Below are 23,106 nucleotides of genomic sequence, written 5' to 3'. Positions count from 1 at the left end.
GGAGCTGCCGTTCCTCAGTCCGGAGCTGCCCCTTATCCTGGTACTGCCCCTTATCCTGGTACTGCCCCTTATCCTGGTACTGCCCCTTATCCTGGTACTGCCCCTTATCCTGGTACTGCCCCTTAGTCCGGAGCTGCCCCTTAGTCCGGAGCTGCCCCTTAGTCCGGAGCTGCCCCTTAGTCCGGAGCTGCCCCTTAGTCCGGAGCTGCCCCTTAGTCCGGAGCTGCCCCTTAGTCCGGAGCTGCCCCTTAGTCCGGAGCTGCCCCTTAATTCAGTGGGGTTAATGTGGAGGGGGGTCATTTGGAGGAAGCTACGGAGGCGGTTAATGACTGTGGTGGGGTGGGGACCACGACCAGTGCCGGAGCCGCCACCGTGGAAGGAAGCCCACCCAGACCCTCCCCTAGACTGTGTGCTGGTGCGCTTGGAGTTCGCACCTTAAGGGGGGGGTTATGTCACACCCTGGCCTTAGTATTATTTGTTTTCTTTATTATTTTAGTTAGGTCAGGGTGTGACATGGGGATTGTTTGTGTTTTGTCGGTTTTGGGTGATTATATGGTAAAGGGGGTGTTGGGTGTAGTGTATGGGTTTGTGTTGAGTGCATGTGTCTAGCTGTGTCTATGTTGGTTTAGTTGTCTAGGAGAGTCTATGGTTGCTTGAATGAGTTCCCAATTAGAGACAGCTGATTTCTGTTGTCTCTGATTGGGAGCCATATTTAGGGTAGCCATAGGCTTTCATTTGATTGTGGGTAATTGTCTATGTTATACGTTTGTAGCCTGTGTGTGCACTACGTTTGATTAGCTTCACGATCGTTTGTTTTGTTTAGTGTGTAAGTGTTTTTGTTTCGTTTTGCCTTCGTCATCAATAAAAGAGATGGCGTATTTTCCAAATGCTGCGTTTTGGTCCGTCAATCCTCCACACGATCGTGACACATGCAGGCAACTAAACGTAGTCAAGATCCCACAAACACAAATTAGGTAAATGGCTACCTAAATATGATCCCCAATCAGAGACAATGATAAACAGCTGCCTCTGATTGGGAACCATATCAGGCCACCATAGAAATACAAAACACCTAGATGACCCACCCAAGTCACTATCACAGTTTCAAAGCAATGTGTATGCTCTCTTTGTAAATGTGTTTTGAAGTTGTTCTTATTTAACTTCAGTTTTCAGTGTGGACTTTTCTTGACAATGACTTTTCTTGACTTGTTGACCATGTATGTTGGGACCAGGTGATTTCATTATTGTATATACTGTGTAGACTTGCTATGTGTAACTAAGGGAATGGCATCAACAATACACATTTAGAGCCAGTCAAACACAACAAGGCATACATTGAAGAAATACAGAAAATCAACAATCAAATCGATTACATAACTGTAATTTACATGTAAACCTAGGCTTACTGCTCAAATAGGCAAATTTGTCCAAATAAGATTCCCTCATTGTGAGCAATATGCACATAATCCATTGTCTAATTCTCTGTATGGTAATAATCTTTTTTATTTTGTTAAGTGGGTTCTTGCATCATAGAACACAATACAGTGCAATTTACAGTCACATATTTGGCCCGTGGCGTTACAGACCAAGTAAAAAACAATTAATGAATATCAAGCCCTTCATAACGTAAAAACGTTGTTAAAAGTCTCATGCAATGTAGGCCTGCATATAGGCTACTTCATAGAAATCAAAAGCTATTTCCATGTGAAAATGTTATGGGATTTGCTCCAATGGTTTTGTTGGTAGGCCTACATTATGCTCAAATAGCCACATTAGCCTTTTGGCTACAGCGTCAGGGTACAGCCTCAGCGTTCACTGTAAACGCGTGCTGGAAGCTGCACAGGTTCAAGTTTACGCTCTCACAAGACCTCAAATTTGCTCAGTGCCCCAGAAGTTTGACGGAACATTGGTCATAAGCCTGTGCAACTTGTTGATGGATCAGTTTGAGCCTTTTAATGAGGTTGAGAATGTACACAGATCCTTTAGGGTTATGGCTAAGGGGTTTTCCAACACATTCCTATAACACATTCTCACCTGGCTTTGATGAGTAATGGCATATTCTCTGGATAGGAGTAGTAGGGTTAGACTGCAGTTGAATATACGTACAGTAATCAACATTATTTATTTTAGTTAATGGATGTATTTTTATGCAGTCTATATAGTTTAGCAATTGGACTATATACAATCAGAATGGCATTGGTTGGCTACCATCCAAATGGTCCAAATAAAAATGTAAATATACAAAACCCTTCAAATAGTTGAAAGAAAATGTAAGCAATTGCAATTTACTGTAGGCCTACTTACCTATACCAAAATAGAATAGTGGGTACAGGATACTCACTAGACTAGGGCAAAGAAGTTTAGCTACTGCTGCCCTCTAGTGACTGATAATTACAAGCCTGATCACAAATCCGATCACAGAAACCCTGTTATTTGTCATTTCCTGCCAATGCTAATGTTGATAATAACATATTCATCAGAAAAGGACTTTACTTGTACCTGAAGGCATTTCCTTCTTCATGCCTGCACGTCCTGTAACTTCTATCAAATTCAGCTGAGTGATTTTAGCTGTACCACTCAACACATTTCCCGACGGCTTCTTTCCTAACCGTGCACTTAGTTTACAAGAAGGGTGTTCATCTAATTTGGTTGACTATCTCTGGATTTACTCTGCCGTCAACTCTCACGATTCTTGAATGGCTACCCCTGAACTGAACAGAACAGGTAAGCCGATGTGCTATTAACAGAACAGTTATTTATCAAGGAAATTAATGACAGAACTTGAATATAATATCGACTGTGGAATGCACATTTCCCTCATTTGGCTCCAAACACAGTGCTAATGTCTCCTATGTTTGTTCATGTTGCTTTCATTTTTCAAGTATATGCCTACTGCTCGACATGTCCCACGTTTGTCTAATACATATCACACGCGAGAAGAAAGTTTAACAATGCAGATAATATTAAAAGATACATTACATTGAATAGCCGTCCTGTGTCGGCTTACTCTCCACCACAGATTGTTTGTGGACTGATGAGGAGGAGAGTGCGCTCCTGTCATGTCACATATCTATCCAGCACTGTGCAAGTGCTCAGTAATTCGAATGTTCGATTCTCACAGCTGCTGAGGGTGTTTTCCTAATATTTTTATTCGTTAAATGTTTGTGATATGATGTCTCGACATGTTGAAATGTATAATGTGTTGAGAGTACTGATTATAGAATAAGATAATGCAATTGGAGAAATTGCATTAAAGTTCAGTGGTAGGTGTTGGGCTTTTTACATAGGGTGTGTTGCGAAACGTTTTGCAACACACAACACGTTTTGCAACGGAATCCGACTAATGAGCACACCCCTGTTCAGGTTGCTCATTTCATGTGAGCTTAGACTGGAGTGACATGTCCCAGGGCTCTCTCTAAAACTCAGCTGTGTGAGGAATTAGTGATACTCTGTCAAAGATATAGGCACTCTGCCTTAGAAGCCAGTTGTAGCTTTAGTGAATTGGCCATTTTGTTTGTTCTTTTTAAATGCTATGTTCGTATGCCAGTGTTCGTCAACATCTTGTATGGATACAGCTGACCTTCTGCTCCTGTAAATGAATAGCATCACGTTTCCATCTGACTCCTGATGCTCCAATGTGGTCTCAGAGCATTTCGTATTATTATGTACATAAATCCAAGACACTCCATTTAGTGTGATATGTTACGTGTCGTATGGTGTGTGTTAATTTGTGGATGTCCATTTCGTATGATATATTACAAATTACAATTTGTATGATATGTTACGAATTTGCTAAACATATGATATGTTAAGAATTTCAATGCTAGCTAGGTGGCTAGGTGAATAACGGTAGCTCTAGGGGTTAAGGTTAGGAGTTAGCTAAAAGGGTAAAGGTTAGGGTTAGCTAAAAGGATGAAGATTAGGGATAGGGTTAGCTAACACACTAAGTACACTGAGCCAAAATATAAACAACATGCAACAATTTCAAGTAAGGAAATCAGTAAATTTAAATAAATAAATAAGGCCTTAATCAATGGATTTCACATGACTGGGAAGAGATATGCATCTGTTGGTCTAAGATACCTTAAAAAAATGTAAGGGTGTGGATCAGTTAACCAGTCAGTATCTGGTGTGACCACCATTTCCCTCATGCAGCGCGACACATCTCCTTCGCATAGAGTTGATCAGGCTGTTGATTGTGGTCTGTGGAATGCTGTCCCACACCTCTTCAATGGCTGTGTGAAGTTGCTGGATATTGGTGGGAACCGAAACACACTGTAGTACACGCTCAATGGGTGACATGTCTGGTGAGTATGCAGGCTTTGGAAGAACTGGGACATTCAGCTTCCAGGAATTGTGTACAGATCCTTGCGACATGGGGCCGTGCATTATCATGCTGAAACATGAGGTGATGAATGGCACGACAACGGGCCTCAGGATCTCTTCACGATATCTCTGTGCATTCAAATTGCCATCAATAAAATACAATTGTGTTTGTTGTCCGTGGTTTATACCTGCTCATACCATAACCCCACTACCACCATGGGGCACTCAGTTCACAACGTTGACATCAGCAAACCACTCGCCCACACAACACCATACACGTGGTCTGCCATCTGCCCGGTACAGTTGAAACCGGGATTCATCCACAAAGAGCACACTTTTCCGGCGTGCCAGTGGCCATTGAAGGTGAGCATTTGCCCACTGAAGTCGGTTACGACGCCGAACTTCAGTCAGGCTGGCACGTGGTCTGCGGTTGTGAGACAGGTTGGACATACTGCCAAATTCTCTAAAACGATGTTGGTTTATGCTAGAGAAAATAACATTCAATTCTCTGGCAACAGCTCTGGTGGACATTCCTGCAATCAGCATGCCAATTGCACGCGCCCTCAAAACTTCAGACATCTGTGGCTCTGTGTTGTGTGACAAACTGCACATTTTAGAGTGGCCTTTTATTGTCTTGGCAAAAGAGAAACGCTCACTAACAGGGATGTAATCAAATTTGTGCACAACATTTGAGAGAAATAAGGTTTTGTAGCGTATGCAACATTTCTGGGATCTTTTATTTAAGCTCATGAAACATGGGACCAACACATTACCTGTTGTGTTTATATTTGTGTTCAGTATAGTTGCAAAGTAGCTAAAAAGTAGTAAGTAGTTGCTAAAATGCTTAAGTTGTCCAGATTTGAACACAAAACGTTTGGGTTGCTAGACATTTGTGTTATACATCCACCCACCCACTCTCCTTTCATTTATGACTTAGTAACCTTCTATCTTATGTAATCATACCAAAAGTAATATATCATACTAATTTGAGAGTCCCCGGATTTACATTTACTATGTTACGTCTAGTCTATGAGACCAGTCTAGATGCTCGCACCCCCTGACAAGACCATCTAGGGTCCACTATGTTACACGCACTTAATTAATCAATAAGGCCCGAGGAGGTGTGGTATATTTAAGCAATAAGGCACAGGGGGGTGTGGTATATGCCCAATATACCATGGCCAAGGGCTGTTCCTCCCACGACGCAACGCGGAGTGCCTGGATACAGTCCTTAGCCGTGGTATATTGCCACAATAAGCATTCAGGGCTCGAACCACCCAGTTTACAATAGTTTATAATGGCCATTATAAACTGGCTGGTTCGAGCCCAGAATGCTGATTGGCTGACAATATCATACCGTATACTATGATACCGTATGACAAAGCATTTTATTTTTACTGCTCAAATTACGTTGGTAACCAGTTTATAATAGCAAAAAGGCACCTCAGGTGTTTGTGGTTCATGGCCAATATACCACGGCTAAGGGCTGTATCCAGGCGCTCCGCGTTGCGTTGTGCCTAAGAACAGCCCTTAGCCGTGCTTTATTGGCCATATACCACACCCCCTCTGGCCTTATTACTTAAATATATCACGGCTAAGGACTGTTTTTATGCATGACGCAAAGCATGTGCCTGGATACAACCCTTAAAGGTAAATCTCACCGTTGCTCTTTCATGGTATACACAACATGACCAAAAGTATATGGACAGATGCTCGTTGAACATCTCATTCCAAAATCATGGGCAATAATATGAAGTTGGTCCCCCCTTTGCGGCAATAACAGCCTCCACTCTTCTGGAAAGGCTTTCCACTAGATGTTGGAACATTGCTGCAGGTACTTGCTTCCATTCATCCACAAGAGCACTAGTGAGGTCGGGCACTGTTGTTGGCCGATTAGGCCTGGCTCGCAGTTGGCATTTCAATTCATCCCAAAGTTATTCCATGGGGTTGAGGTCAGGGCTCTGTGCAGGCCAGTCAAGTTCTTCCACACCGATTATAATGCTGAAACAGGAAAGGTCCTTCCCCAAACTGTTGCCACAAAGTTTGAAGCACAGCATTGTCTAGAATGTCATTGTATGCTGTAGCGTTAAGATTTCCCTTCACTGGAACTAGGAGCCTGAACCATGAAAAACAGCCCCAGACCATTATTCCTCCTCCACCAAACTTTACAGTTGCCACTATGCATTGGGGAAGGTAGCGTTCTCCTGGCATCCGCCAAACCCAGATTCGTCTGTCGGACTGCCAGATGGTAAAGCATTATTCTTCACTCCAGAGAACGCATTTCCACTCCCCCAGAGTGGCTGTTCCGCCATGGAAACCCATTTCATCAAATCAAATTTTATTTGTAACATGCGCCGAATACAACCTATAGACCTTACAGTGAAATGCTTACTTACAAGCCCTAAACCAACAATGCAGTTTTAAAAAAATACCCAAAAAATGTAAACAAATAAAAGTAACAAATAATTAAAGAGCAATAACAATAGCGATGCTATGCACAGGGGGTAGGGGTACAGAGTCAATGTTCAGGGGCACCAGTTAGTCAAAGTAATTGAGGTAATATGTACATCAAATTTATCAATCAAATTGATTTATAAAGCCCTTCTTACATCAGCTGATGTCACAAAGTGCTGTATAGAAACCCAGCCTTAAACCCCAAACAGCAAGCAATGCAGGTGTAGAAGCACGGTGGCTAGGAAAAACTCCCTCGAAAGGCCGGAACCTAGGAAGAAATCTAGAGAGGAACCAGGCTATGAGGGGTGGCCAGTTCTCTTCTGGCTGTGCTGGGTGGAGATTATAATAGTACATGGATACATGTTCTGTTATAACTACAAATACATAGGTGTCTGGTTAGACTGTAAACTCTCCTTCCAGACTCACCTCTCTAGGGTACGTGAAACGGTAGCGTCCCACCTCTTCAACAGCCAGTGAAACTGCCGGGCGCCAAATTCAAAACAACAGAAATCCCATAATTAAAATTCCTCAAACATACATGTATTTTACACCATTTTAAAGATACACTTGTTGTAAATCCAGCCACAGTGTCCGATTTCAAAAACGCTTTACGACGAAAGCAAACCAAACGATTATGTTAGGTGAGTGCCTATTCACAGAATAACACAGCCATTTTTCCAGCCAAAGAGAAGATTCACAAAAAGCAGAAATATAGATAAAATTAATCACTAACCTTTGATGATCTTCATCAGATGACACTCATAGGACTTCATGTTACACAATACATGTATGTTTTGTTCGGTAAAGTTCATATTTATATCCAAAAATCTGAGTTTACATTGGCGCCTTACGTTCAGAAGTTCCAAAACATCCTTTGATTTTGCAGAGAGCCACATCAATTTACAGGAATACTCATAATAAATATTGCTAAAAGATACAACTGTTATGCATGGAATTTTAGATGCACTTCTCCTTAATGCAACTGCTGTGTCAGATTTCAAAAAAGCTTTACGGATAAAGCAAACCATGCAATAATCTGAGTCGGCGCTCAGAGCCCAATCAAGACACAAATATATCCGCCATATTATGCAGTCAACAGAAGTCAGAAATAACATTATAAACATTCACTTACCTTTGATGATCCTCATCAGAATGCACTCGCAGGAATCCCAGTTCCACAATAAATGTTTGTTTTGTTCGATAATGTCCATCATTTATGTCCAAATTCCTCCTTGTTGTTCTAGCGTTCAGTACACTTTCCAAACTCACGACGTGCGGGCAAGTCCAGCGGAAAGTACCGACGAAAAGTTAAAAAAGTTATATTACAGTCCGTAAAAACATGACAAACTAAGTATTGAATCAATCTTCAGGATGTTTTTAACATAATTCTTCAATAATGTTCCAAACGGAGTATTCCTTTGTCTTCAGAAGTGCGATGGAACAGAGCTCGCTCTCACGTGAACGTGCATGTTCAGGTCATGATAGACCTTACTCATTCAATCAATCAATTTTATTTTATATAGCCCTTCGTACAGCAGATAATATCTCGAAGTGCTGTACAGAAACCCAGCCTAAAACCCCAAACAGCTAGAATGCAGGTGTAGAAGCACGGTGGCTAGGAAAAACTCCCTAGAAAGGCCAAAACCTAGGAAGAAACCTAGAGAGGAACCAGGCTATGAGGGGTGGCCAGTCCTCTTCTGGCTGTGCCGGGTGGAGATTATAACAGAACTATGCCAAGATGTTCAAAAATGTTCATAAGTGACAAGCATGGTCAAACAATAATCATGAACAATTTTCAGTTGGCTTTTCATAGCTGATCATTAAGAGTTGAAAAACAACAGGTCTGGGACAGGTGGCGGTTCCATAACCGCAGGCAGAACAGCTGAAACTGGAATAGCAGCAAGGCCAGGCGGACTGGGGACAGCAAGGAGTCACCACGGGCGGCAGTCCCGACGCATGGTCCTAGGGCCCAGGTCCTCCGAGAGAAAGAAAGAGAGAAGGAGAAAATTAGAGAGAGCCAAGATTTTCAAAATGTTCATAAATGACAAGCATGGTCAAATAATAATCAGGAATAAATCTCAGTTGGCTTTTCATAGCCGATCATTAAGAGTTGAAAACAGCAGGTCTGGGACAGGTAGGGGTTCCATAACCGCAGGCAGAAGAGTTGAAACTGGAATAGCAGCAAGGCCAGGCGGACTGGGGGCAGCAAGGAGTCACCACGGCCGGTAGTCCCGACGTATGGTCCTAGGGCTCAGGTCCTCCGAGAGAAAGAGAGAAGGAGAAAATTAGAGAGAGCCAAGATTTTCAAAATGTTCATAAATGACAAGCATGGTCAAATAATAATCAGGAATAAATCTCAGTTGGCTTTTCATAGCCGATCATTAAGAGTTGAAAACAGCAGGTCTGGGACAGGTAGGGGTTTCGTAACCGCAGGCAGAAACAGTTGAAACTGGAATAGCAGCAAGGCCAGGCGGACTGGGGGCAGCAAGGTGTCAGCATGCCCGGTAGTCCTGACGTATGGTCCTAGGGCTCAGGTTCTCAGAGAGAAAGAGAGAACGAGAGAATTAGAGAGAGCATACTTAAATTCACACAGGACACTGGATAAGACAGGAGAAGTACTCCAGGTATAACCAACTGACCCTAGCCCCCCGACACATAAACTACTGCAGCATAAATACTGGAGGCTGAGACAGGAGCGGTCAGGAGACACTGTGGCCCCATCCGAAGAAACCCCCGGACAGGGCCAAACAGGAAGGATATAACCCCACCCACTCTGCCAAAGCACAGCCCCCACACCACTAGAGGGATATCCTCAACCACCAACTTACCATCCTGAGACAAGGCCGAGTATAGCCCACAAAGGTCTCCACTACAGCACAACCAAGGGGGGGCGCCAACCCAGACAGGAAGTTCACGTCAGTAACTCAACCCACTCAAGTGACGCACCCCTCCTAGGGACGGCATGAAAGAGCACCAGCAAGCCAGTGACTCAGCCCCAGTAACAGGGTTAGAGGCAGAGAATCCCAGTGGAGAGAGGGGAACCGGCCCTGGAGAGACAGCAAGGGCGGTTCGTTGCTCCAGAGCCTTTCCGTTCACCTTCACACTCCTGGGCCAGACTACACTCAATCATATGACCCACTGAAGAGATAAGTCTTCAGTAAAGACTTAAAGGTTGAGACCGAGTCTGCGTCTCTCACATGGGTAGGCAGACTGTTCCATAAAAATGGAGATCTATAGGAGAAAGCCCTGCCTCCAGCTGTTTGCTTAGAAATTTTAGGGACAATTAGGAGGCCTGCGTCTTGTGACCGTAGCGTACGTGTAGGTATGTACGGCAGGACCAACTCGGAAAGATAGGTAGGAGCAAGCCCATGTAACGCTTTATAGGTTAACAGTAAAACCTTGAAATCAGCCCTTGCCTTAACAGGAAGCCAGTGTAGGGAGGCTAGCACTGGAGTAATATGATCAAATTTTTTGGTTCTAGTCAGGATTCTAGCAGCCGTATTTAGCACTAACTGAAGTTTATTTAGTGCTTTATCCGGGTAGCCGGAAAGTAGAGCATTGCAGTAGTCTAACCTAGAAGTAACAAATGCATGGATTAATTTTTCTGCATCATTTTTGGACAGAAAATTTCTGATTTTTGCAATGTTACGTAAATGGAAAAAAGCTGTCCTTGAAACAGTCTTGATATGTTCGTCAAAAGAGAGATCAGGGTCAAGAGTAACGCCGAGGTCCTTCACAGTTTTATTTGAGACGACTTTACAACCATCAAGATGAATTGTCAGATTTAACAGAAGATCTCTTTGTTTCTTGGGACCTAGAACAAGCATCTCTGTTTTGTCCGAGTTTAAAAGTAGAACGTTTGCAGCCATCCACTTCCTTATGTCTGAAACACAGGCTTCTAGCGAGGGCAATTTTGGGGCTTCACCATGTTTCATTGAAATGTACAGCTGTGTGTCATCCGCATAGCAGTGAAAGTTAACATTATGTTTTCGAATAACATCCCCAAGAGGTAAAATATATAGTGAAAACAATAGTGGTCCTAAAACGGAACCTTGAGGAACACCGAAATGTACAGTTGATTTGTCAGCGGGCAGACCATTCACAGAGACAAACTGATATCTTTCCGACAGGTAAGATCTAAACCAGGCCAGAACTTGTCCGTGTAGACCAATTTGGGTTTCCAGTCTCTCCAAAAGAATGTGGTGATCGATGGTGTCAAAGGCAGCACTAAGGTCTAGTAGCACGAGGACAGATGCAGAGCCTCGGTCTGACGCCATTAAAAGGTCATTTACCACCTTCACAAGTGCAGTCTCAGTGCTATGATGGGGTCTAAAACCAGACTGAAGCATTTCGTATACATTGTTTGTCTTCAGAAAGGCAGTGAGTTGCTGCGCAACAGCTTTTTCAAATTTTTTTGAGAGGAATGGAAGATTCGATATAGGCCGATAGTTTTTTATATTTTCCGGGTCAAGGTTTGGCTTTTTCAAGAGAGGCTTTATCACTGCCACTTTTAGTGAGTTTGGTACACATCCGGTGGATAGAGAGCTGTTTATTATGTTCAACATAGGAGGGCCAAGCACAGGAAGCAGCTCCTTCAGCAGTTTAGTAGGAATAGGATCCAGTATGCAGCTTGAAGGTTTAGAGGCCATGATTATTTTCATCATTGTGTCAAGAGATATAGTACTAAAACACTTAAGTGTCTCTCCCGATCCCAGGCCCTCGCAGAGCTGTGCAGATCCAGGACAGCTAAGCCCTGGAGGAATACGCAGATTCAAAGAGGAGTCCGTAATTTGCTTTCTAATGGTCATGATCTTTTCCTCAAAGAAGTTCATGAATTTATTACTGCTGAAGTGAAAGCCATCCTCTCTTGGGGAATGCTGCTTTTTAGTTAGCTTTGCAACAGTATCAAAAAGAAATTTTGGATTGTTCTTATTTTCCTCGATTAAGTTGGAAAAGTAGGATGATCGAGCAGCAGTGAGGGCTCTTCGGTACTGCACGGTACTGTCTTTCCAAGCTAGTCGGAAGACTTCCAGTTTTGTGTGGCGCCATTTCCGTTCCAATTTCCTGGAAGCTTGCTTCAAAGCTCGGGTATTTTCTGTATACCAGGGAGCTAGTTTCTTATGACAAATGTTTTTCGTTTTTAGGAGTGCAACTGCATCTAGGGTATTGCGCAAGGTTAAATTGAGTTCCTCAGTTAAGTGGTTAACTGATTTTTGTCCTCTGACGTCCTTGGGTAGGCAGAAGGAGTCTGGAAGGGCATCAAGGAATTTTTGTGTTGTCTGAGAATTTATAGCACGACTTTTGATGCTCCTTGGTTGGGGTCTGAGCAGATTATTTGTTGCGATTGCAAACGTAATAAAATGGTGGTCCGATAGTCCAGGATTATGTGGAAAAACATTAAGATCTACAACATTTATTCCATGGGACAAAACTAGGTCCAGAGTATGACTGTGGCAGTGAGTAGGTCCAGAGACATGTTGGACAAAACCCACTGAGTCGATGATGGCTCCGAAAGACTTTTGGAGTGGGTCTGTGGACTTCTCCATGTGAATATTAAAATCACCAAAAATTAGAATATGATCTGCTATGACTACAAGGTCTGATAGGAATTCAGGAAACTCAGAGAGGAACGCTGTATATGGCCCAGGAGGCCTGTAAACAGTAGCTATAAAAAGTGATTGAGTAGGCTGCATAGATTTCATGACTAGAAGCTCAAAAGACGAAAACGCCATTTTTTTTTTTTGTAAATTGAAATTTGCTATCGTAGATGTTAGCAACACCTCCGCCTTTGCGGGATGCACGGGGGATATGGTCACTAGTGTAACCAGGAGGTGAGGCCTCATTTAACACAGTAAATTCATCAGGCTTAAGCCATGTTTCAGTCAGGCCAATCACATCAAGATTATGATCAGTGATTAGTTCATTGACTATGACTGCCTTTGAAGTGAGGGATCTAACATTAAGTAACCCTATTTTGAGATGTGAGGTATCACGATCTCTTTCAATAATGGCAGGAATGGAGGAGGTCTTTATCCTAATGAGATTGCTAAGGCGAACACCGCCATGTTTAGTTTTGCCCAACCTAGGTCGAGGCACAGACACAGTCTCAATGGGTATGGCTGAGCTGACTACACTGACTGTGCTATTGGCAGACTCCACTAAGCTGGCAGGTTGGCTAACAGCCTGCTGCCTGGCCTGCACCCTACTTCATTGTGGGGCTAAAGGAGTTAGAGCCCTATCTATTTCGGAAGATAAGATGAGAGCACCCCTCCAGGTAGGATGGAGTCCGTCACTCCTTAGCAGGTCAGGCTTGGTCCTGTTTGTGGGTGAGTCCCAGAAAGAGGGCCAATTATCTACAAATTCTATCTTTTGGGAGGGGCAGAAAACAGTTTTCAACCAGCGATTGAGTGCTGAGACTCTGCTGTAGAGCTCGTCACTCCCCCTAACTGGGAGGGGGCCAGAGACAATTACTCGATGCCGACACATCTTTCTAGCTGATTTACACGCTGAAGCTATGTTGCACTTGGTGACCTCTGACTGTTTCATCCTAACATCGTTGGTGCCGACGTAGATAACAATATCTCTATACTCTCTACACTCGCCAGATTTAGCTTTAGCCAGCACCATCTTAAGATTAGCCTTAACGTCGGTAGCCCTGCCCCCTGATAAACAGTGTATGATCGCTGGGTAATTCGTTTTAAGTCTAATACTGCGGGTAATGGAGTCGCCAATGACTAGGGTTTTCAATTTGTCAGAGCTAACGGTGGGAGCCTTCGGCGTCTCAGACCCCGTAACGGGAGGAGTAGAGACAAGAGAAGACTCAGACTCAGACTCCGACTCGCTACATAATGGGGAAAACCGGTTGAAAGTTTCTGTCGGCTGAATGAGCGACACCGGTTGAGCATTCCAACAGCATTTCCCTCCAGAAGCCATGAGAAAGTTGTCCGGCTGCGGGGACAGTGCGGGGGGATTTATACTAACGTTACTATCTGTACTTACTGGTGGCACAGACGCTGTTTCTTCCTTTCCTACACTGAAATTACCCTTGCCTAACGATTGCGTCTGAAGCTGGGCTTGCAGCACAGCTATTTTCGCCGTAAGGCGATCGTTCTCCTGTATATTATGAGTACAGCGACTGCACTCATTCCCCTCTCCTTCGGCCCCACTTCACAGTAGAAGCATCAGACAAGGTTCTAATGACTGTTGACATCTAGTGGAAGCAGTAGGAAGTGCAACATTACCAATATCCCACTGTATCTTCAATAGGAGCTGAGTTGAAAATCGACCAACCTCAGATTTGCCACTTCCTGGTTGGATTTTTTCTCAGGTTTTTTCCTGCCATATGAGTTCTGTTATACTCACAGACATCATTCAAACAGTTTTAGAAACTTCAGAGTGTTTTCTATCCAATACTACTAATACTATGCATATATTAGCAACTATGACTGAGAAGCAGGCCGTTTACTCTGGGCACCTCTGTGCACCTTTCCTCCAAGCTACTCAATACTGCCCCTTCAGCCACAAGAGATTAAGATCCACAACATTTATTCCACAGGACAAAACTAGGTCCAGGGTATGACTGTGGCAGTGAGTAGGTCTGGAGACATGTTGGACAAAACCCACTGAGTTGATGATGGCTCCGAAAGCTTTTTGGAGTGGGTCTGTGAACTTCTCCATGTGAATATTAAAGTCACCAAAAATTTGAATATTATCTGTCATGACTACAAGATCCAATATGAATTCAGGGAACTCGGTGAGGAACACTGTATAAGGCCCAAGAGGCCTGTAAACAGTAGCTATAAAAAATTATTGAGTACGATGCATAGATTTCATGACTGGAAGCTCAAAAGATGAAAACGCAGTCGTTTTCTTTTTGTAAATTTAAATTTGCTATCGGAATTGTTAGCAACACCTCCGCCTTTGCGGGATGCGCGGGGGATATGGTCACTAGTGTAACCAGGAGGTGAGGCCTCATTTAACACAGTAAATTCATCAGGCTTAAGCTATATTTCAGTCAGGCCAATCACATCAAGATTACGATCAGTGATTCATTCATTGACTATAACTTCCTTGGAAGTGAGGGATCTAACATTAAGTAGCCCTATTTAGAGATGTGAGGTATCACAATCTCTTTCAATAATGACTGGAATGGAGGTCTTTATTCCAGTGAGATTGCTAAGAAGAACACCGCCATGTTTAGTTTTGCCAAACCTAGATCAAGGCACAGACACGGTCTCAATGGAGATAGCTAAGCTGACTACACTGACTGCTAGTGGCAGACTCCACTAAGCTGGCAGGCTGGCTAACAGCCTGCTGCCTGGCCTGCACCCTATCTCATTGTGGAGCTAGAGGAGTTAGAGCCCTGTCTATGTTGGTAGATAAGATGAGAGCACCCCTCCAGCTAGGATGGAGTCCGTCACTCCTCAACAGGCCAGGCTTGGTCCTGTTTGTGGGTGAGTCCCAGAAAGAGGGCCAATTATCTACAAATTCTATCTTTTCTAAGAGGCAGAAAACAGTTTTCAACCAGCGATTGAGTTGTGAGACTGCTGTAGAGCTCATCACTCCCCCTAACTGGGAGGGGGACAGAGACAATTACTTGATCCCGACACATCTTTCTAGCTGATTTACATGCTGAAGCTATGTTGCGCTTGGTGACCTCTGACTGTTTCATCCTAACATCGTTGGTGCAAACTTGGATAACAATATCTCTATACTCTCTACGCTAGCCAGTTTTAGCCTTAGCCAGCACCATCTTCAGATTAGCCTTAACGTCGGTAGCCCTGCCCACTGGTAAACAGTGTATGATAGCTGGATGATTCGTTTTAAGTCTAATACTGCGGGTAATGGAGTCGCCAATGACTAGGGTTTTCAATTTGTCAGAGCTAATGGTGGAAGTCTTCCGCATCTCAGACCTCGTAACCGGAGGAGGAGAGAACAGAGAATGCTCGGCCTCTGACTCCAACCAGTTGCTTAATGATGAGAACCGGTCGAAAGTTTCTGTCGGCTGAATGAGCGACATAGGTTGAGTATTCCTACAGCATTTCCCTCCAGAAGCCATGAGAAAGTTGTCCGGCTGCGGGGACCGTGCGAGGGGATTTATACTACTATCTGTACTTATTGGTGGCACAGACGCTGTTTCATCCTTTCCTACACTTAAATTACCCTTGCCTAATGATTGCGTCTGAAGCTGGGCTTGCGGCACAGCTATCCTCGCCATAAGGCGATCGTTCTCCTGTATATTATGAGTACAGCGACTGCAATTAGAAGGCATAATGTTAATATTACTACTTAGCTTCGGCTGGTGGAGGTCCTGACGAACCACATCCAGATAAAGCATCCGGGGTGAAAAAGTTTAATGAAAAAAGTAGAGTGAGGGAAAAAATACAAATATTAAACGGTAATTAAAAAGTAAAAGCCGTAAAGTTGTCAGGTAGCAAAATAAGGTTATCAACAAACCGCACAGCAGCACGTAAACAAGTCTACAAGTTGTGTAGGTAGAATTATTAAAGTGACGATGCATAGATAATAACAAAGAGTAGCAGCAGTGTAGGGGGGGGGGGGCAATGCAAATAGTCTGAGTAGCCATTTGATTAGATGTTCAGGACTCTTATGGCTTGGGGGTAGAAGCTGTTTCGAAGCCTCTTGGACCTAGACTTGGCGCTCCGGTACTGCTTGCCGTTTGGTAGCAGAGAGAACAGTCTATGACTAGGATGGCTGGAGTCTTGGACAATTTTTAGGGCCTTCCTCCTTCCTCTAGTGGGTTCGATTCCCGGGACCACCCATACATAACATTTTTGCATTTAGCAGACACTTTGCATAAAAGCATCTGGTAAATGGCATATTTGTTTATTTTATTTTTTGTATTTAACTCCTAGAGCCATCACACAACCTCTCACCCACTCCCAAAGGTGAACTGGAGGGCATTTAAGTGAAAGAGAGAAGAAAATGTATTTTCAATTTGTCAAATAAAGTTCATTAATTGACTCTTTCAGGTGGTGTTGTATCTGCTAACCCTAACCCTTTTTTTGTTTTCGTGCTGCACTATTGGCCGTAAGTGCACTTGTTTGAGATACCCTGTGCACCAGGTAAGCAAAGTGTTCCCATTTTGAACCATTTAATTTGTGAGAAAATACAAAATCCGTCCATACCATACCAGGCGGACAGGGAGATCTGTGGTTAAATCGAGTGCCTCTATACTTCGCTGGCCAATCGGATAGCTCAAATCACCGTACTTATAGAGCTTCCACGACCCCGGCCACATCAACATTTGTTACTAGCCTACGTAACATGTAATAACTTTTAAAACCATGACCACAGAGAGACAGTCAAATTATACAGCAAAGAGCTGCTGTTTTTATGAAAAAATATTCAGCACTGTTACAAAATATAAAATGCGCTTCTCTACTACTTCCACTCTTCCACTCGCGCTGCAGCTGCAATGAATGAGTAGCCAAGTGTATTGATATCCTAGCGGTTGTATTATTATTAGCAGTTCGTCGTGTCTATTTTAATATCGAGGAATATTTCACTTTCTCTGGTCATAGGAACAACATGAATTTGTGCATGAGGCAGATGCGGTGCTACTAGAGTTTCGCAATCAGGTGAAAGACGTGTCCCCTCTCTCTAGTCAGTCTCACAAGGCAGCCCACAAGGAGGAAAGAAAGAGAGCTGTGAGAGGCGGACCCTCTGAATTTCTTTCCCTCCCTCCTCTGAGACTAATGCTGGGTTCTAAACAACTGTGAACTCGGAAATCTCAGACTTCCCGACTTCAGTGCGTTCACGACAACTGGGAACTCTGGAACAAAACGAAATCCGACTGGGAAAAATGATTTTAAAGAGTCACCCAACTCGGAATTCCAAGTCGGAAACTCTGGCATCTTTCTAGACCTCCGACTTTCCGACCTGAAGATCACTGACATCATGATTTGATCTCTTTTTTTTCTGAGTTTTCAGTTGTCTTGAAACCAGCATGACCGCAGGTACCATCAGTCCAATAAAATAAAAATAAACAAATTATTAGAAAATAATTTCAATTTATGAAACTTCTGAGTGACTGGTGCTTCTGCGTCACTACAGACCCTGGTTTGTAGAGAGATAGAGTCGTGCGGGTTATGGAAGGGTCTGGCCAGGGGGCTAGGCCGTCATTGTAAATAAGAATTTGTTCTTAACTGACTTGTCTAGTTATATAAAGTTTAATTTAAGTTCAGTTGTGCCTTGAAAATGCTACACCAACTGATCTATTTTGTAATCAAAGCTCGAGTTCTGAAATATAATATTGTCTGAGAAGAACAATATTGGCAGGCCAGGCATATAGCCAATATGCTGTGATCATGTATTTGGCCTACTGCACAAAGCTCAATCTTACATAACTTTTTTTTTTTTAGGTTAATGTAACATTTTTTAAGTTATGTTTAAAAAGAATCTGAGCGGCAGATCTCGGCTTGCTTTTTGACTTGACTCAGAAAAGGTTGGTGACCCCTGAACTAAACTATACTGTATGTAAGATATATTCAACTTTGATTACATTACCCTTTTTTTCTGTTTTTTTATTTCATTAATCATCTGTCCATGTCATCATATATTGAATTTTATGGTATGAAAAGTTCTGCCCTTAGTTGAATTGTACAACTCTTTGCATTGATAATGATGGATCTAAATTTCTACATACAGTACAGTTTTCTGGTCTTATTCTGAAAATGAAAATGTTAATTCCCACTTGCGCAAACTCAGTGAGACTGGGTGAATCCATCAAAAATCGAGGCCAGAGAGTTCTATGGTAAAGTCAGGCAAGCTGTGTCAACAAAAAGCATGGCTGGGTCAAAGTTCACTCACTCTTCTGGGCAAAACGGCTGTCATTCCTCAGTTTCTAATTTCTCACATGCTGGGGAAGGTAACGATTTCTTCAGCGTTGTTGGAGACAAGGTTTATTTCATAATGACCTGTGAATTATGGGAAATGGAATGCCTGGTGTCATTTTTATAATATGTTAGTGATGAATGAATGAGTATGCCTTAAATCTTAAGGAACTGTTATGTCAACTATTGACTCAGATCCTGAAAGACATTCCTGAAAGACATTCTCATGTCTGTTACATAGCAGCATGTTGGGATTGTGAGTTACTTTGGTATTGAATCATTGCTGTTGTTATTGATATTGTCTAAGGCCTTTTTTGTGTGAACTTTATACAGTATGTGACCATATCTTTGACAGAGCCCATTCCTCACTTCTTTTCAAGGAGTTGTTCCATTAAGTTACACGGTTGACTGTGTTTTGCTCTACCATTATGACTTTATATCGATAAGTATGAACAATTCAATAATTAACTTTACATATAGCTTATTGAGAAGGGTCTTTGATCAGTTATTGTATAGAGTGGGATAAGAAAGCGATAAGAACATAGATCACTCCACAAATTTCATAATGTTGCAAACATAACTGATATTGGGGTGTAGGTTGCTTGCTGAGTGTGCCCCAATAGGTGGGAGTTAATTTGTTCCAACTAACAGGAGCATGGGAAATCTCCTGAATGGTTGAACTGGATGTTTGCCTTGCAGTAACAGGGTAGGCTACTCACTGCTGCTTTTGATGCTGGAAATCCAAGACTGAGAAATCTGTTTTCTGCAACATGAAATGAAGGCAACTTCCTGTACTTTACAAGTATGCCTGTACAGTCGTGGCCAAATTTTTTGAGAATGACACAAATATTAATTTTGACAGTCTGCTGCCTCAGTTTGTATGATGGACATTTGCACATACTCCAAAATGTTATGAAGAGGGATCAGATGAACTGCAATTAATTGCAAAGTTCCTCTTTGCCATGCAAATGAACTGAATCCCCCAAAAACATTTCCATTGCATTTCAGCCCTGCCACAAAAGGACCAGCTGAAATCATGTTAGGGATTCTCTCGTTAACACAGATGTGAGTGTTGACGAGGACAAGGCTGGAGATCACTCTGTCATGCTGATTGAGTTTGAATAACAGACTGGAAGCTTCAAAAGGAGGGTGGTGCTTGGAATCATTGTGCTTCCTCTGTCAACCATGGTTATCTGCAAGGAAACACGTGCCGTCATCATTGCTTTGCACAAAAAGGGCTTCACAGGAAAGGATATTGCTGCCAGTAAGATTGCACCTAAATCAACCATTTATCGGATCATCAAGAACTTCAAGGAGAGCGGTTCAATTGTTGTGAAGAAGGCTTCAGGGCGCCCAAGAAAGTCCAGCAAGCGAGGTAAGCAAGCAAGGTACAAGCAAGCAAGGTACAGGGTTTGGACTGCTGAGGACTGGGGTAAAGTCATTTTCTCTGACGAATCCCCTTTTCGATTGTTTGGGGCATCCGGAAAAAAGCTTGTCCAGAGAAGACAAGGTGAGTGCTACCATCAGTCCTGTGTCATGCCAACAGTAAAGCATCCTGAGACCATTCATGTGTGGGGTTGCTTCTCAGCCAAGGGAGTGGGCTTACTCACAATTTTGCCTAACACAGCGATGAATAAAGAATGGTACCAACACATCCTCAGAGAGCAACTTCTCCCAACCATTCACGAACAGTTTGGTGACAAATAATGCCATAAGGCAAAAGTGATAACTAAGTGGCTCGGGGAACAAAACATCGATCTTTTGGGTCCAAGGCCAGGAAACTCCCGAGACCTTAATCCCATTGAGAACTTGTGGTCAATCCTCAAGAGGCGGGTGGACAAACAAAAACCCACAAATTCTGACAAACTCCAAGCATTAATTATGCAAGAATGGGCTGCCATCAGTCAGGATGTGGGCCAGAAGTTAATTGACAGCATGTCAGGGCGGATTGCAGAGGTCTTGAAAAAGAAGGGTCAACACTGCAAATATTAACTCTTTGCATCAACTTCATGTAATTGTCAATAAAAGCCTTTGACACTTATGAAATGCTTGTAATTATACTTCAATATTCCATAGTAACATCTGACAAAAATATCTAAAGACACTGAAGCAGCAAACTTTGTGGAAATTAATATTTGTCATTCTCAAAACTTTTGGCCACGACTGTACTTACATACGTATTCATACCCTTTACTCTGTGGTTTGTTGAAGCAGCTTTGGCAGCGATTACAGCCTTGATTCTTCTTGGGTATGACGCTACAAGCTTGGCACACCTTTATTTGGGGAGTTTATCCCATTCTTCTCTGCAGATCCTCTCAAGCTCTGTCAGGTTGGATGGGGAGCGTCGCTGCAGAGCTATTTTCAGGTCTCTCCAGAGATGTTCGATCGGGTTCAAGTCCGGGTTCTGGCTGGGCCACTCAAGGACATTCAGAGACTTGTCCCGAAGCCACTCCTGCGTTGTCTTGGCTGTGTGCTCAGGGTTGTTGTCATGTTGGAAGGTGAACCTTTGCCTCAGTCTGAGGTCCTGAGAGCTCTGGAGCAGCAGGTTTTCATCAAGCTTTTCTCTGTACTTTGCTCCATTCATCTTTCCCTCGATCCTGACTAGTCTCCCAGTCCCTGCCACTGAAAAACATTCCCACAGCATGATGCTGCTACAAACATGCTTCACCGTAGGGATGGTGCCAAGTTTCTTCCAGATGTGACGCTTGGCATTCAGGCCACAGAGTTCAATCTTGATTTCATCAGACCAGAGAATCTTGTTTCTCATGGTCTGAGAGTCCTTTAGGTGCCTTTTAGCAAACTCAAAGTGGGCTGTCATATTTAATACATTTTAGGCTGTAATAAAATGTGCAAAAAGTCAAGGGGTCTGAATAATTTCCGATTCTGGTTTCGGATTTCTTTATTCCGCTGTCAGTGTTTCCCTAATAGATTCTTTGAGATTGCTGAGGAGAGTTTCCGCTCAACTCCTGAAACATGGCATCTCAACATGTCATAGTAGATTATGCATCTAATGCATCATGTTGCAATTAAATGTTGAATTTGTTTTAATTATCGTAATTTGTTGTTGTACGTTTATATTCTCTAGATTTCTGAAAAATACATGCTTATTATTTTCCCTAGATGGTCTCTTCAGAGTCCACCCGTCAGTATTCCAGGCGTTGGCAGAATACAGGCCAGTGGCGGCGCTAGAGAGCACCATTTTCACCCAAGGCATTCCCTACCCACACAGCGTGAGGTACAGTACAAGAGGTCACACAAACAAACATGTCCAAAAGAGAACCATTTTGTTTAACAAAGTTCCTGATGTAAAGGTGTTGTGCATGTTGTTTATGTCACAAAAAGAAATGCACCTTCAGTATTTTATGTACTATTCCATTGAGGTTATTTCTACCGGTATCCTTTGTTTATTCATAGTTAGTATTGGCAGTTGCTAAGTATCACAGTTTTGCCTCATTCAGCACAGCCAAAGAGTTAAAAGCCATAGTAAGGGGGGAGCGTACATGTAGGGTTGTCCTCAGAAGAACTTGACTGCCTAGCCCAGAGTAAGACGTCGCTGAAAGTGTCCCGACGAGACCTGCCCTATGCCATCAGTAAGGTTATACACCTGTCCACCTGTCAAGGTTTGGACAAACAACTGAAAAGTCAGTCAATTTAGTCTTTTTCAGTTTGAATACCTTGCTTGCCGCACTGGTGTGTGTGTGTGCATGTGTGTGTGTTCCCCAAGGTCTCTGTGGTGGCACCACTGTATCAGGAACCATGATAGCAGCATACAGAGTTGGCATCCCTGTCTTTGTCAACTGACTCAAAATGGCTGTTATTTAGTCAGGATAATAAGACACTATGAGGAGTCTTAAATCTTACATTGTCATCAGTTGTACAATGTATTACAACTGCTTCATAATGTATCATGCCTGTCTCTTTCTCCTGACCTATAGCGGGTACTCTGTCCTTGGGTCTACAGAGCGACCTGCTATAAGCTGTGCCCGTCCCTGAGGAGCATGCAGCAGCCGGCCAACCGATTGAGGACGCTATACAGGCTGCACTGGCAGAGGCCAGGTAAGGAATGCATTAGGCTTAAAGGGATGTTCCACTCAAAATAGAACATAATATGATTTTTCATGTTGCCTGTAGCTGAATCCCCATGTTTTTTGGATATGTATTTTGCTTACTTAGGTATTTGATAGTGATATTGTGTTTTGTCAGTATCACTATAGAGCCCCATTCACTGAGCACTTAGTCTTTTGGTTCTCATGGTCTGTCTGTGCTCATGTTGTTTTTCTGAACGGTTATTTCCTGATCTCTAGATAGCTGCTTGCATGGCTGACATCACAGGAAGTCTCCTTATCAGAGTCTCTTTGTGGTTGCACTAACATGAGAAAAGAATTGAAGTTTTAGTATTTTAGAGAGAGAGAGAGAGAGAGAGAGAGAGAGAGAGAGAGAGAGAGAGAGAGAGAGAGAGAGAGAGAGAGAG

General features: G+C 43.0%; 1 protein-coding gene across 1 annotated transcript; it reads left to right on the top strand.

The window, feature by feature from the left end:
- Positions 1-18,529: 18,529 nt before the first annotated feature.
- On the top strand, positions 18,530-23,106 carry LOC129866670 (pseudouridine-5'-phosphate glycosidase 2-like). Its single transcript, XM_055939451.1, has 3 exons — positions 18,530-18,670; positions 21,756-21,870; positions 22,571-23,106. The coding sequence occupies exons 1-3, from the start codon at positions 18,589-18,591 to the stop codon at positions 22,626-22,628; spliced, it is 255 nt and encodes an 84-aa protein (XP_055795426.1). The 5' UTR covers positions 18,530-18,588; the 3' UTR covers positions 22,629-23,106.

This window comes from Salvelinus fontinalis, chromosome 12 (genome assembly GCF_029448725.1).
Source record: "Salvelinus fontinalis isolate EN_2023a chromosome 12, ASM2944872v1, whole genome shotgun sequence".
In the NCBI taxonomy this organism is placed as follows: Eukaryota; Metazoa; Chordata; class Actinopteri; order Salmoniformes; family Salmonidae; genus Salvelinus; species Salvelinus fontinalis.
Note: the sequence above shows the minus strand (reverse complement) of the source record. Positions and strands in the feature narration are given on the sequence as shown.